The 13,312-nt window shown below is 38.9% G+C and overlaps 4 protein-coding genes across 4 annotated transcripts; 3 read left to right on the top strand and 1 right to left on the bottom strand.

The window, feature by feature from the left end:
- Nucleotides 1-157: 157 nt before the first annotated feature.
- Nucleotides 158-6,319, top strand: I206_106539 (uncharacterized protein; the record flags this gene model as incomplete). Its single annotated transcript, XM_019159611.1, has 6 exons — nt 158-781; nt 840-3,439; nt 3,519-4,396; nt 4,505-4,752; nt 4,848-5,444; nt 5,501-6,319. 6 exons carry the CDS (start codon nt 158-160, stop codon nt 6,317-6,319), a joined length of 5,766 nt encoding a protein of 1,921 aa, XP_019007361.1.
- Nucleotides 6,320-6,572: 253 nt separating this feature from the next.
- Nucleotides 6,573-8,386, bottom strand: I206_106540 (uncharacterized protein; the record flags this gene model as incomplete). Its single annotated transcript, XM_070203341.1, has 7 exons — nt 6,573-7,031; nt 7,102-7,199; nt 7,280-7,808; nt 7,874-7,976; nt 8,038-8,073; nt 8,134-8,150; nt 8,207-8,386. 7 exons carry the CDS (start codon nt 8,384-8,386, stop codon nt 6,573-6,575), a joined length of 1,422 nt encoding a protein of 473 aa, XP_070059442.1.
- A 1,343-nt stretch (nt 8,387-9,729) lies between these two features.
- I206_106541 (uncharacterized protein) lies at nt 9,730-11,333 on the top strand (the record flags this gene model as incomplete). Its single annotated transcript, XM_019159613.1, has 7 exons — nt 9,730-9,943; nt 10,068-10,162; nt 10,252-10,356; nt 10,423-10,476; nt 10,532-10,577; nt 10,636-10,706; nt 10,797-11,333. 7 exons carry the CDS (start codon nt 9,730-9,732, stop codon nt 11,331-11,333), a joined length of 1,122 nt encoding a protein of 373 aa, XP_019007363.1.
- A 472-nt stretch (nt 11,334-11,805) lies between these two features.
- I206_106542 (uncharacterized protein) lies at nt 11,806-13,285 on the top strand (the record flags this gene model as incomplete). Its single annotated transcript, XM_019159614.1, has 5 exons — nt 11,806-11,884; nt 11,964-12,100; nt 12,193-12,744; nt 12,823-12,966; nt 13,085-13,285. 5 exons carry the CDS (start codon nt 11,806-11,808, stop codon nt 13,283-13,285), a joined length of 1,113 nt encoding a protein of 370 aa, XP_019007364.1.
- Nucleotides 13,286-13,312: the final 27 nt, after the last annotated feature.

Genomic DNA, 13,312 nt, shown 5'->3' on the forward strand with positions numbered 1-13,312 from the left:
AACTTCAGTATACAACAAACATTATATGTTAGCAACTCTAGCTTCTAAGCAGTCATTCCTTGTCCTTCCACATGATCCAGATCATCACTAGAAGCGAGTAATCTCGGCCATTCGATGGACACTCCACATCCGCAATCAATACGTAAGCTGAGCAACGATGGATGAGCTGCACACCAATGCTGAAGCAGGACCTTCGAATCCACGTTCACTAGGTCCGATAGCACCAACTCGACCTATACCTGATCCGCCGCCAGCTACTCCACCTAGTACTGCCAAATCCCAAAAAAGAAGATCATGGTTCGGCTTAACTCTCGGATCACCGAATATCCTTTCTAGTCCAACTCCAAATGCTAGTAGTGCAAATGATACCCAGACTTCGCCCACAAAGAAGGGCTCGATAAGGCGAGAAAGGCGGAAAAGTGGTCATAGTTTGGTTGATAAAGAGGAACTGGAGTTGTCCTCTATTGGTACCAATAAAGGCAAAGAAAGACGATTAATCGATAATCAGCACTCAGGTCCTGAACCCGAGGAGAAAGGAGGGATACAAGATGGAGACACGCTGACGGAGGAACTGCTAACAATAGAGGGAGATCTGGAAGAGACTATCAAGAAAAAGAAGAAGAAGCGAAGATCGAAAAGTGATCAAGAAGATGGGCAAGTGATGAGAATGTCAGATTTAGGTAGTGGGAGCTTGAAGGGGTTGGGGATAGCGCAGAATGCACCGAGAGGTTCATTAAATTACACGCCAACGGGTGTCATTGACTTGAGCGAGCCCATCAATGTGAGTGTGATTTACTCTGTACCAAGAGCGTCACTGAACTGACAAGTAAATACTTCAGACACAACCTAAACAATCGCAGCCTTTCACAATCAGGACACGGACGTTTTCTCGTACAGCCAGTGATCGTGATACATTCTCGCCTCCTGATCCTCCCTCCTCTCTTCGACTAACACCCAAATCTTCGACGGCATCACTCACAGACATTCGACCTCGTACATCTTCTTTATGCGCCTCACATTCGCCATCACCTCGGGTGGCGTCCTTACACATCGACAAATCCCAACCCCCTTTGCCGGTGGATGTGGATCGCGCACTCCCGCCTCTACCAAGCAAAGATTCTGGGTTCTCGACTACTCTAATGAGGCCAGAGATACCAAAGGGAATAGTTGTAACGCCAAGCAGTCCAAGAAAGCTATCCAAAACACCTAAAAAGCCACCACTGATTCAGCGAAGAAGCAGATCAGCTACGGGTTACTCCCGTCAATTTTCTGAAAACTCTGAAACCGAGGAGAAACGATCACAAAGTAACAATCAGATCTCAGCGCCCAGGTCCTATATCGGTCTGGGATTGCCGTCGGCTCTGTTACCTTCGCCGAAATCGAGTACCGAAATGCCTCCTCCTCCGCCCGTACCATCCAAAACCCAATCAGTCTCTTCCCCCTTCCCTTCGCGTACACCTAGTCCAATCCCGAAGATTGCGTTCGTAGAGCCGAATGGCACACCTCTGCTTGAAAAAGCTGACGAAGCACCGGCAGTAGAAGAGAAGCGTAAAGTGGTGAGAAGGACAAGGTCTTTGTCCGGTTTCTTTGGGAAATCTCCACCTGGAATACGTCATGATAAAATGCCTGAAGCCGAACCAAAAAAAGCTGAAGCTGGAGAGAGTGTAGGAAAGACTGGCGGTGGTGTTTTGGAATGGCTTGGAGTTAGGAAGCCCGTCAAGCGGATAACATCTGAGGCGCAGCTAAAAGGTATCCTCAACGACGAGAAACCTGCCTATGCTGCCTCAGATATCACTTCTGTTGGCCAGCAAGTATCGTCAGGAAGTGAAGAGCGCCTTCTTTTAGACGGAACCCCCAACACCACTCTATCAGACTCGCAACAGCCAACACCGAGGAGACCACAGTTTAGTCTTTCGCCCTCCACCGCGACATCCATTCCCCGAACGGAAATCAACACAACAGGCAGTATGTTCACGCGGCGTGCATCGGATCGAGGTACAGACGACCAGCTTCCAACTCCTCCAGTGCCCGTTGTGCCAATGTCGATACCGAATGCGGGTATGCGAAATCAAACTGCTCTATCATCCGAATCATCATTCACCCTTCCGACTCATGATCCAGTATCGCCGTTCATACCCGGAAGTGGTCCATGGGTTTCCACACCGCAAAGCGAAAATGAAGAAATCATCTTTAGTACGCCCGAGGCTGAGACAAGCAATTGGGGTCCAGGTAGGAGACCGTGGATGGATGCGGGAGAATATCGAAATTCCTCGAAATCGTCCTTGTCGACCCCCTTAGACTCCTTACCCGAGCAAGGGGTACCCACTACGCATTCACCCTTGAAGGCTCCGCCTACAGTCAGAGAAGGTCGAGTACGATCATGGTCCGATGCTCCGTTGCCGCCTCAGAAGCTACTTCAGAATCAACTTCAATCGTCGAATCCACACCTTCCACTACCTCGACCGACTACGCCCAATGGAACGTCATTATCAACATCAGCGTTTGCATCACCGCGCACGCCGTCTAGACCAAAACTGGGGGATCGGTCAAACTCAGGCAATTCCGCTATTATCGGCCGTATGAAGAGCGTTTTTTCCAAATCGACCAACCGGGGTCGAAGCGGCAGCCTGCTTAGAAAAGGAAGTAGCGAGATCGATGAGTTCGGGAATATCCCAATCAGTCATGGAGGGATTGGAGAATTCGGTAGAAGTCAGAAAATGAGACCTTCTACCTCATCCTCATCTATGGCTTCGTCGAACGCAGGCGCCCTTAGAGGCAGATCAATAGGTGAAGAAAATTTCCGGCCAAGTCACGATCTATCAGAAGAACGATCCCCCAGATCATCAGTCACTCCATCACTGTCATCTTTGATGAATACGCGATCCGACATAGGAGATAAGACTGAGATCTTGCATGAGCAAGAAAGTAAAGCGGCTCGTAAAAACAGGGTCAGAGCGTCAACCATCTCATTAGCACCTACATCACACCATTTCGGTCCACCGCGAAGACCGAGCTCACCCAATTTATTCCCTATCGCCGCTACTCCACCTCGGAGGAGACCTGGCACGATTCACAGGTTATCGAATGGGCTGTTTGGCAGCGGTGGAGCTTCTCCCGGACCTTCAAGTCCAAAGAATTCGTTATTCCCGCTGCCTCCTAGATCAAGCGGATCCATGTCCTCTTCTTACAACACCAATCAGGGCTTTACCGGATGGGAAGATTCGATCACGAACACTACAACCGAAACAACGAATAGCTTTTTGAGCCCGGGCACTAGTCCTAGGCCATCGACTGGTAGTCTGTCTGCTGCAGTTTCGCCCGGCAGTTCGGACATAAAACAGGTAGTCCAAAGAGATGGCGAAGAACCCCCGAAGGTCTGGCTCGATAGAATAGTAAACAATGTAGGAAGGAACGAAATTGCCAATGTTCTTGCTTCGAGGTGAGTCATTTTCATCCGAAGTGTCGTCGAGTCACATAAAGAATGATATGCTGATCGATGCTGTCCATTAACGTTACAGCGGTGATGAGTTCCACTTGGAGGCTTTACAGATCTACATGTCAACGTTTGACTTCACCCATAATTCCCTGGACATCGCTTTGAGAAGATTACTCATGCACATGAGTCTCCCTAGAGAAACTCAGCAAATTGACAGAGTGATCGAAGCATTCTCGAAAAGATACGAAGAGTGTGAACCTCATCTGTTCGGCTCAAAGGATAATACATACGTCTTGGCATTCTCAATGATGATGCTTCATACCGATGCTTTCAACAAATCGAATAAAAACAAAATGACTAAAGTCGATTACGTTAGAAATACACGTATGGAAGGTGTATTGCCGGTCGTGCTTGAATCATTCTACGATAACATTACCTATACACCTTTCGTTTTCATAGATGATGATTCTGAACTCAAACGGTCATCAGGATACGAATCAACTTCTTCAACTTTCGGTCCGTCGACCCCAGTACCTACTCCTACTATAACCTCATCGTCTTTACCGTCAACTAATACCATCACTTCAAGTAGTCTGACTGTATCCTCTGGAATCGCAAATGGCAAGGCCAAGATTGATGTTTATCATATGATAGCCAGAGGATTATTGGGTACTTTACGGGTAGCCCCAAATCTGATTGACAATGAACGTATTCAAAAAGATATTTTATTTTCTTATCAAGGTACAAAATCAGTTTTAGATCTAGATAATCTTTGTAAGGCTTTTGCGTCGGCACACAATTTGGTCATACCTTCCTTTATCACTTCTTCGACCTATTCCCAGCGAAAGGTTTCGGGTAAATTGGCTACGCCGAGACGAAATACGGTAGGAGCTAAGGATCTAGATAGAGCTGAAGACTTGATCTTGAGGGTGGTCAAAGTAGGATTATTGTCTAGAAAAGGTGAGCACGCAACTTCGGTTACAATAAAGGCGAAACGACCGATGGTCGAACCACTCAATTGTTGTCATTTCGAGGTGAGGAGCTAACGCTTGTCGTCATGTGATGTAGATAATACGGACCATTCATCTAAGAAGACATCTCGAAAGTGGAAATCCTGGAGTGTCATTCTCACCTCATCTCAATTACTCTTCTTCAAAGATCCGACATGGGCTTTGACTTTGTTGGAACAGATTCGGACCCTGCACAGCTCAGATCAAGCTGGACAATTACTCTTACCTCGTCAAAGTACTTTCAAACCCGACGAGGTGTTCTCGTTGAAAGACTGTGTAGCTGTTTTCGACCATACCTTTACTGCCGTGAGTCTTGCATTGCACCATCAGTACCTCTCCTGAACACACACAATATGACTGAGATGGTCAACAGAGATATGCTAACCAACATAATACGATAGTACTCGAATACCTTCCGTTTTGTTATGCCTCAATCCAGACAATACCTGCTTCAATCTTCAGACGAGCTTGAGATGAACGAGTGGATAAGCTTAATCAATTACGCAGCAACGTTTAAAACTGTAAATCTCAAGATGAAAGGGCCAACAATGAGAAAGGATCAAGTTGTCCTGGCCGGCGCTGCAGCAGCTGCTTCACATAAGAGGGAACTTCGAGATGCCCATACAGCAAACATCCCTCCAGGAAGCGCCAAAAAGGCTATATTTGGCGATTCGACAAATGCTCCGAGAAATCCAGTATTAAACGATAATTCAACTTCAATCTCTACATTCGCGGAACACACTCTGCCTGACGAATCGGTCACGACAAATGGCAGAAATGAAGAATTGGATGTGAACGAAGCCAATGAAATTGTTCATGAGGGTGAACAACTTGAGGAGGTTTTCGGTGTGGTCAAAGCTGAACTTGCTGCTGGACGCGGAGAAGCTGGGTCTACCAAAGCTGCTTTACCCAATGGGAGTGCCGATCTTAACCTACCTGAAACAGCCGTTGTCAAGGACAAAGCTCATATCCATACTTCGCGCGTATCTCTGATTTACGTGAGTCGTCATCTGCATGATATTTAGTACAAGGATGCTGATTTTTGAGTACGTAGTCTCTCCTCAACGACCTACGTAGCAAATCCCAACCGGTGGAAGACGCACTCCAGAAAACATCGGACCTTATCAGAAACATCTCACTCTTGACACCATTCTTAAAATCGACGAGGGATAAATTGACAGCCCACCTTCAAGAATACCTGCACAAAATGAGGAATGATAAATTGGTCCTAACGAAACTGAAGTTGTATATCAAGGTATTAGAATATGAAGGTGAGAGAGAAGATCGAGAATGGAAAGTCGTCAGACACGTCGCTCTGCAAGCTGCCGCCAGGAGTCTTCGAGAAGATAGTCTAGATGGTGTAATTAAAGACGTCAATAGAACGGAAGATGGTCAGATTATACCTAAATTGACTCTACCTTCTTCCAATAATGACGAAAATATCACAACTCGACGTCATTTGAATGGCAGTACAAGTGATACCGAGAATAATGACGGACAAGGCAGATCTGATAGATCTATGAATAGTCCAGTGGAATTACCTGAATTAATACGAAAATCAAGTGAAGAACCTTCTTCCAAATTCGATAAACGAAGACCAAGTACAAGTGATCAAACAAGTTCAATTCACAATAAATCGGGAATGAGAAAATCCAATTCAGCTTCTGATTTACTGGATCCTAAATTCAATCAAGGTCGAAATAGAAGGTCGAGTGAAATTGATGAAACTGCTCTAAGTTCTCCTAGAACTGACACGGAGAACAATAACGATGATGACGATAACGATAATGATAGAGGCAAACCTAAAGATACTCCATTGTTGATTTTCAAGATGGAATCTCCGTTAGAAAATACGGCTCAAATTGATGATTAAACTCAAGTTCCCCCAACACGTGAAAATTAGGATGAGTAATATAGTTCCACTCCCCGTTGATCAGTACCTGGACAGAAAACTTTTCACCAGAAGACGAGGTAGATCAGATTTATTAGTTGTAAACATCTAAAACTAGTATTATAGTATTGTATATGTAGTACAAATCATTGTAATGCTACAAGTATAAGAAAATGAAATTGAAAATAAACAATACATAATATATAAATCAAAAAGTTTTTTTCAATCTTCTATTTTAAGCTTCCCAACCTTTTGAAAGATATTCTAATTTTTTGATTTGTTCATTTCCAATTTTAGAATATTTTCCTTTAATTTGTTTTTGAATTAAAATTTTTGAAACATATTCACCAATTGCTAAACTACTTGTTAATCCAGGTGAATTAAAACCTAATAATTCAATAAATCCAATTTTATTATTATTATCATGTTTTATTAAAAAATCTGAAAATTTTGAATTTTTAGAAGAAGAATCAACAATATTTGGTCTTATTCCAGAATAATCAGGTTGTAATTTATTTAAATCAATTAAAGGTAAATAATTTGAAACATTTTTAAAAAATTTATTAATTAATTTAATTGAATTGTTTGGTGATAAATGTTTTTCCCAAAATTCTGGATTAATTGAATAATCTTTTGAATTTCCAATTATTTCTACATCTGGACCGAATTTTATATTTCCTTCTAAATCTAATGTCTAGAAATTCCCAATTAAGCATCGATTTGTTAGAAGATTCCATTACCCTTAAATAAGAAACAAAACTCACAAGATGTATACCTAAATGATCTATGTTTGCACTTGGACATGGATAAATTAACCTTGACACATTTCCTACTCCTGGTCCTTTATATGACATATAATTCCCTTTTGTGAACAGTTAATCAATAATTAACATAATCCTTAAATATTTACCATATATTATGATAGTAAACGTTCAGACTCACCTTTAACAGCATACATTTTAATTGGATCTTCATTATCACCTGATACACCTTCTGATAAACTTACAGCTCCTAATCCAGCTGCATTTACAACTATATCCGCTCTTACACTTTCTACATCACCTTTTTCACCTTCTTCTAAACCTTCCCAATTAGTTTCTAATTGAACAATCCAACCATTTCCTTTTTTTTCTTTATCAATCCTAACGACTCTTGTTCCTAAAACAATTATACCTTCTCCTCTATCTTCAGTTAATGATTCTTGATTATATTCTGATTCTTCAATTTCTCTTGATAAACTATCTACTAAACCTTGTGAATCAATTATACCTGTTGAAGGAATTAATAATCCTTTACAAACTTCTTTTGATAAATCAGGTTCTAATTCTCTTGCTTCTTCACCTGATAATAATTTAGTAAATATTGAAGAAGTTGAAATATCATTAGGATTTGAAAGAAAACTAGAATCTTGTGAATGTTTATGAAGTTTTTCTAAATATGGTATTTGAGAAGGAGATGTAGCTACTACAATCTTTGTTAATACATAAATTAGCTATTTGACGATAAGATATTCTGTGAATGATATTTTAAACCTACTTTACCTGTATTTTTATAATTTATTCCTAATCGCTTACAACGATCATATAATAAATCTCTACCTCTTATACATAATTTCGATTTGAGACTTCCTAGTGGATAGCTAAACAACCTTATCAGCTAATACTCTCCTGATCAATAACTTAATTTAGAAGAGAGCTCACTATATACCAGAATGTATGACTTCGGAATTCCTCGCTCTGTTGGTTTGAATTTCCTATATCAGTTTGATCAAAAGATGATATAGACATGATACTAACGTAGTTTCTTGACCTAACTTCTCGTACAAATTAGCACTGAGCAACTAGAGGATTACACGAAAGGAGCACTTACTTGACCTCTCCTCTCAACTAAAAAAGTAGTTTTATCTTTTCCACTGGTATTTACTAAATTAGCTGCTACACTTAATCCTACAACACCTCCACCTATAACTAAGTGATCTATCGAAGTTGAAGGTTCTTTAAAAGGATAGAGCTGACGAAGGTATTTCGCTTTAGAAATAGCTTTCGACATGTTATATCCGCTCCCTTATCCTTCACACCTTAATCGATAAGTTTGAATGAAATATAGAAAGCTCTCTAGGGACGGGTGATAGCAATCTTTAAAACAGAATGAGTGGTTTCGGCTTTCGTCCGATCTCGCGTTCGTTATCATTCCGGCGGATCTGAGAAGGACCACTAAAATGAATCGATCACTTCGCAGTGAGGTATTCTTTTGGGTAAACAATGTCAAAGTTTAGATCACAACAGGACCCTGTAGCGGGTATGTCAATGAGAAACTCTCGAGATTCAGTATAATCAGGAAAAGGTGGGCCATATTTATGCAAAAGGGCCCGACGCGACTGATATATTTCCAGAGATTTGATGTTCTGAATTTTCGGATATTTTGTACATGATCAAAGATATGCATTCGCGTTGGTATGAAGTGAGAAAATCATGAAGAGAAGTCATGCATGATGGCTAGAGCAGCATGTTGTAACTGAACGCAAAGCAGTCTAAGGTAGGAATTTGGCTGAGAATTTATTCTTTCCTGATGTGTCGAGCTGGAACTTGTTCAAAGTGCACCGCCACCGGTACTACTACAAGTGGAGTGACATCACAAAATAAAAGTCAGAAGGGATAAATGTTGAATGGTAATAACATACATTTACTTGTATCATCGCGACTGATATCTCAACTTGCTCAAGAATCATTTACAAGCAATAAGCACAAGCTCGTTGTTGATCATAGATAGATCAATTCCAACAGATTCGAGATCACCTCGTTGTGTTTCATTCATGAGAAGGTAGTTGTTAATAGGTTATATCGAAGTAAACAAACAAAATTTGTCCTGGTCTTTCATTACAAGTAGACCAGAATGGAAACTAGATTGCCACCTCCGTCCGGTATGTGCCCTACCTCTTCGTAAACTTATCTTCATCAGTACAGGCGAAGATGCATATTACTTGGTCAAGCCATGAAATCAATGGATTGACTTCCCCTTCCCTACTTCGTTACTTACAATTCGCGCAAAGCGTAGTCGACTTTCCTGTCAAGTGTATTTGCTGATCATTTACTTTACTCATATCCCTCTCCTGCTCTACTCAAATACGACCTCAAATTCCCTCCTTTCACTGATAATATATTTCCTATCACCTCAACGTTCACCGTCCTTTCATAATCATCACTTTGCGACGTCGACTGAATTACATGACAACCAAATACCTAAATTCGACTCATCATTGTCACTGATACAATCAACGACATCTAAAAATACCGTCTGGTTTAACAAAACCTATCGACTTCGACAAACTTACTGCATATATATCGTCTCGAACATACTCGGATCGACAACTGACGAAATCAACTATAATAACAATGTCAAATCCAAATTCTGATTTTCACAAATCTCCACCATCATTCTTGCCTCGTTTTCAATCTCAAACAGGCCCACCACCTCGGTACACTGCCGTCGTTCAGAGAGTATACCCATACTCATTACGTCCAGTAATTTTCTTCACTGCTGGTTTAGGTCTTATTTATGGTGTTGCATTAGGTGTCGACAGTTTAAGGGATTTGGGAAATGATAACGGTGAGTGCCTCCCATTCCATTCTACTATTTTCTTTAGGTCGATCCATCAACGCTGGTCGCTCATGACGAGATGTGTCTTTTTTTGGGAATGGATGAGTAAAGCTGATTTGGACACTGTTGGCAGAAACTGCAAAGATGAAAGTGTTTGACATTGTCCAAGCCGCTCTATATTTCGTTATTGCAGGTATCGAAGCGTTCTGTATATTCATTGCTATAGTAGTGAGTGAAAAGTATCAACTCAATGCAAATCCGGAAATGATACTAGATATCTCAGTTGTGCACGGGCTCATGCAAAATATGATTCACAGCAAAAATCGAGTCTTTCAAGACTCTTCGTTATTCTGGCACCTGCCGGTATATTAATCAATGTCGGTAATCAAATACTATCTGTAATCATCCATTTCGCCATGAAAGTAAGTCATATCAATCGGTAAGATTGCAATGAATGATTTCCAACTTACTAACTGGCTATGGAATAGAGTGACCTCATTAGTCAGTGTGTGAAGAATGAAACCGGTGAAGTCGGGTTTGATGTAAGTTGATTTCGATGTCTAGATAAGCATATGATTGATGACATCGATCCTATAGAGTCTTGGCGATACTACCACCATCAACACTGATCAAGCCGAGACTAGTGAGCTGCTTTCTTCCGTAGCTTAGATTTTGCTATGTCACTTACATTGTTTGAGCAGTCTGCGACAATGCATGGGATCGAGGCACTTGGTCGGTGTTCGCTTGGCTCTTCTTGACACTTGTTATTTCGGTGAGTTCACCTTTTCACACACGTACTCCGTTGCCCATTGTCTGCTCGATTCAGCAGCAGACTTAGCTAAATAAATCCCAATAACGGTAGCTCCTCTTCGCTTCAATTTTGTTGTCGTACAACAGACAACTCCTTGACCCTTCTTCTATCCGATCTCGTGCCCAGCAGACTCAAGCTCAATCTTTCCCAATGCAAGGATATTACCCACCACCACCTCCTCAGAATCAACAAGGTTGGATGGTTCCTCCTTATCCAGGTCCTCCGGTCAATGCTCCACCTCCACCTCCAGGTGGTTACGAGAAAGGTGATTATCACCCAGAAGCTTCATGGGCTCAAGATGGTCAATATGCTCCTCCATCAGGCGCACCACCGAACCGTTCGGGTGGATTTGGAGGAGAAACTTCCGTAAATAGAGAAGAAGAAGATGCATGGGAAAGAGCACAATCTCAAGGTGTTACTGCTCATCTTACAGGTCATGCTCCTCCTCCTCGATTAGAAGTAAGGGATGAAGAAAGAGGTTATAGAATTGGTAATGAAGAAGAGGATGAAGCTTGGGAAAGAGCTAGGAATGAAGGTGTCACGGCGCATTTGACTGGTGCACCAAGAAATAAGGAAGGCGCGGTTTAGGACAAAGTCAAGAGGGAATGGAATGTGCAGAGTATACTGAATTGCACGGCTATATGAGGAAAGAATGGGGACTTTCGTCGAGACTTTTCAAGAGATTGCCGTACAGATATGGCCGTTCTTTCGCAGTTGATGTATCGTCTCTGTAGTCATGTAACATATGAAAGTGATTTGCGTCTGCTCCAAACTATATTGCCCAACTGCAGTATCCGAGAGTATCAGGAGACGACGTGTGAAAGCTTTTTTAATTGTAACACTGTAAGGACGCGCTTGAAAATCACCCTCCACTATACAAGTCCGCGTCCAGCCAAATCTCAATAATAAACGATATTATGATTTACCTATCGTATATCTTTTTAAATATGGCTTTATTCACATCATATACTGGTCACTCTCTACTTGATACTCGTAAGATCAGAAATACAACAGAGAATTTTCACCACAACAAATTATAGAAATCTAATTTGAGTTTATCATGTCGAATAATAATAATAACAATATATCAATATCTCAATCTAATGAATTTCATATTTATTTCACTAAACAAAAAGAAGGTGAGTAAGAGAGTAAAAAGGAAGATCCAACAATCACGAAAAGGTATAAATTGATACTAAATTGGTTTGATTTGAGTAGAAATTGAAAATTTAATGATAATACAAAAACAATTATCAAATTTAAATGAAATTAATTTAAAAATTAAATCACTTAGAAATGAATTTAATAAAATTTTAAATTTAATACCAATTTATGATAGAGTAAAATATGATAAAGTCAGTATTTAAATTTATAAAATTATCAAGATCTTTTTTTTTTTAATTTGGTAAAATTGAGAGTTAATCTAATTTTGAATTTTCATTAATAGCAATTAAATGAATTAGAAAATAAAAATTCATCAATAATAAGAATAAAAGAAAAAGAAAAATCAAAACCAAAATTAAAATTTAGTTTTAATAAATCAAATTTAAATTCAAATTCAACTTCAAATTCAACTACAATTAAATCTAATTCAATAATATTACCTATATTTAAAAATTTTGAAAAAAATTCAAATAATGAAATTATAAATGATAATTTAATAAAAATAGAAAATAATTTAAATTTAAATTCAAATTTAAATTCAATTTATGAAATTTCTAATTTATCAAATAAATTAATTAAATTATCATCAAATGAAATTAAAGAATTATCATTATTAAATTTAAAAAATTGTATAATTGATTTAACTTTTTCATCATCATCATCATCATTAAATAATAATAATGATAATGAAAATGAAAATGAAATTAAATTAAATGCTTTATATTGTAAATCAATTGAAAATTGTTTATTAATTTCATCATTTTCTTCAATGATAAAAGGAAGTTGTTTATTAGATAAAATTAAAAATTCAATTTTAATTTTAAATTGTCAACAAGTGAGTTCAATACAATCGAAATTTAAAAATGGCTGAAAAGCTGAAATGAAATTTTCGTTAATTTTTTATTCTAATTAGTTTCGTATACATTCTTCAAATAATAATATAATTTTACTTAATGTAAATTCTTTACCTATAATTGAAAATTCAAATAAAATTAAATTTGGTTCTTTTCCATTTAATTTATTTAATCAAAAATCTAAATTTACATTAAATGATAAAGTAAGTTTTTTTTTTTTTTTTTGAAAATTCTCTTTTAAATGATCAAAGTTGTATAAAATAATAAGATTTTTTTACAAAATATTAATTATACTTTTTTTGTTTTCATCTATTTATATAGTTTATAAATCAAAATCATACAAAAGTACAAGATTTCAATTGGCCACTTCCTATACCTTCACCAAATTGGAATTCAATTTCAAATTCAGAATCTCAATCTATAATTTCATTAGAAATTCTAAATGAAATAAAAGAATTGGAACAAGATGATGATGTAAAGATAAATCAAATACTTGTCAATATCTTACCACCTAATAATTGATTAAAAAAAAGAAGTTCATATGAATAT

Source organism: Kwoniella pini, chromosome 9, assembly GCF_000512605.2.
Source record: "Kwoniella pini CBS 10737 chromosome 9, complete sequence".
NCBI lineage: Eukaryota > Fungi > Basidiomycota > Tremellomycetes > Tremellales > Cryptococcaceae > Kwoniella > Kwoniella pini.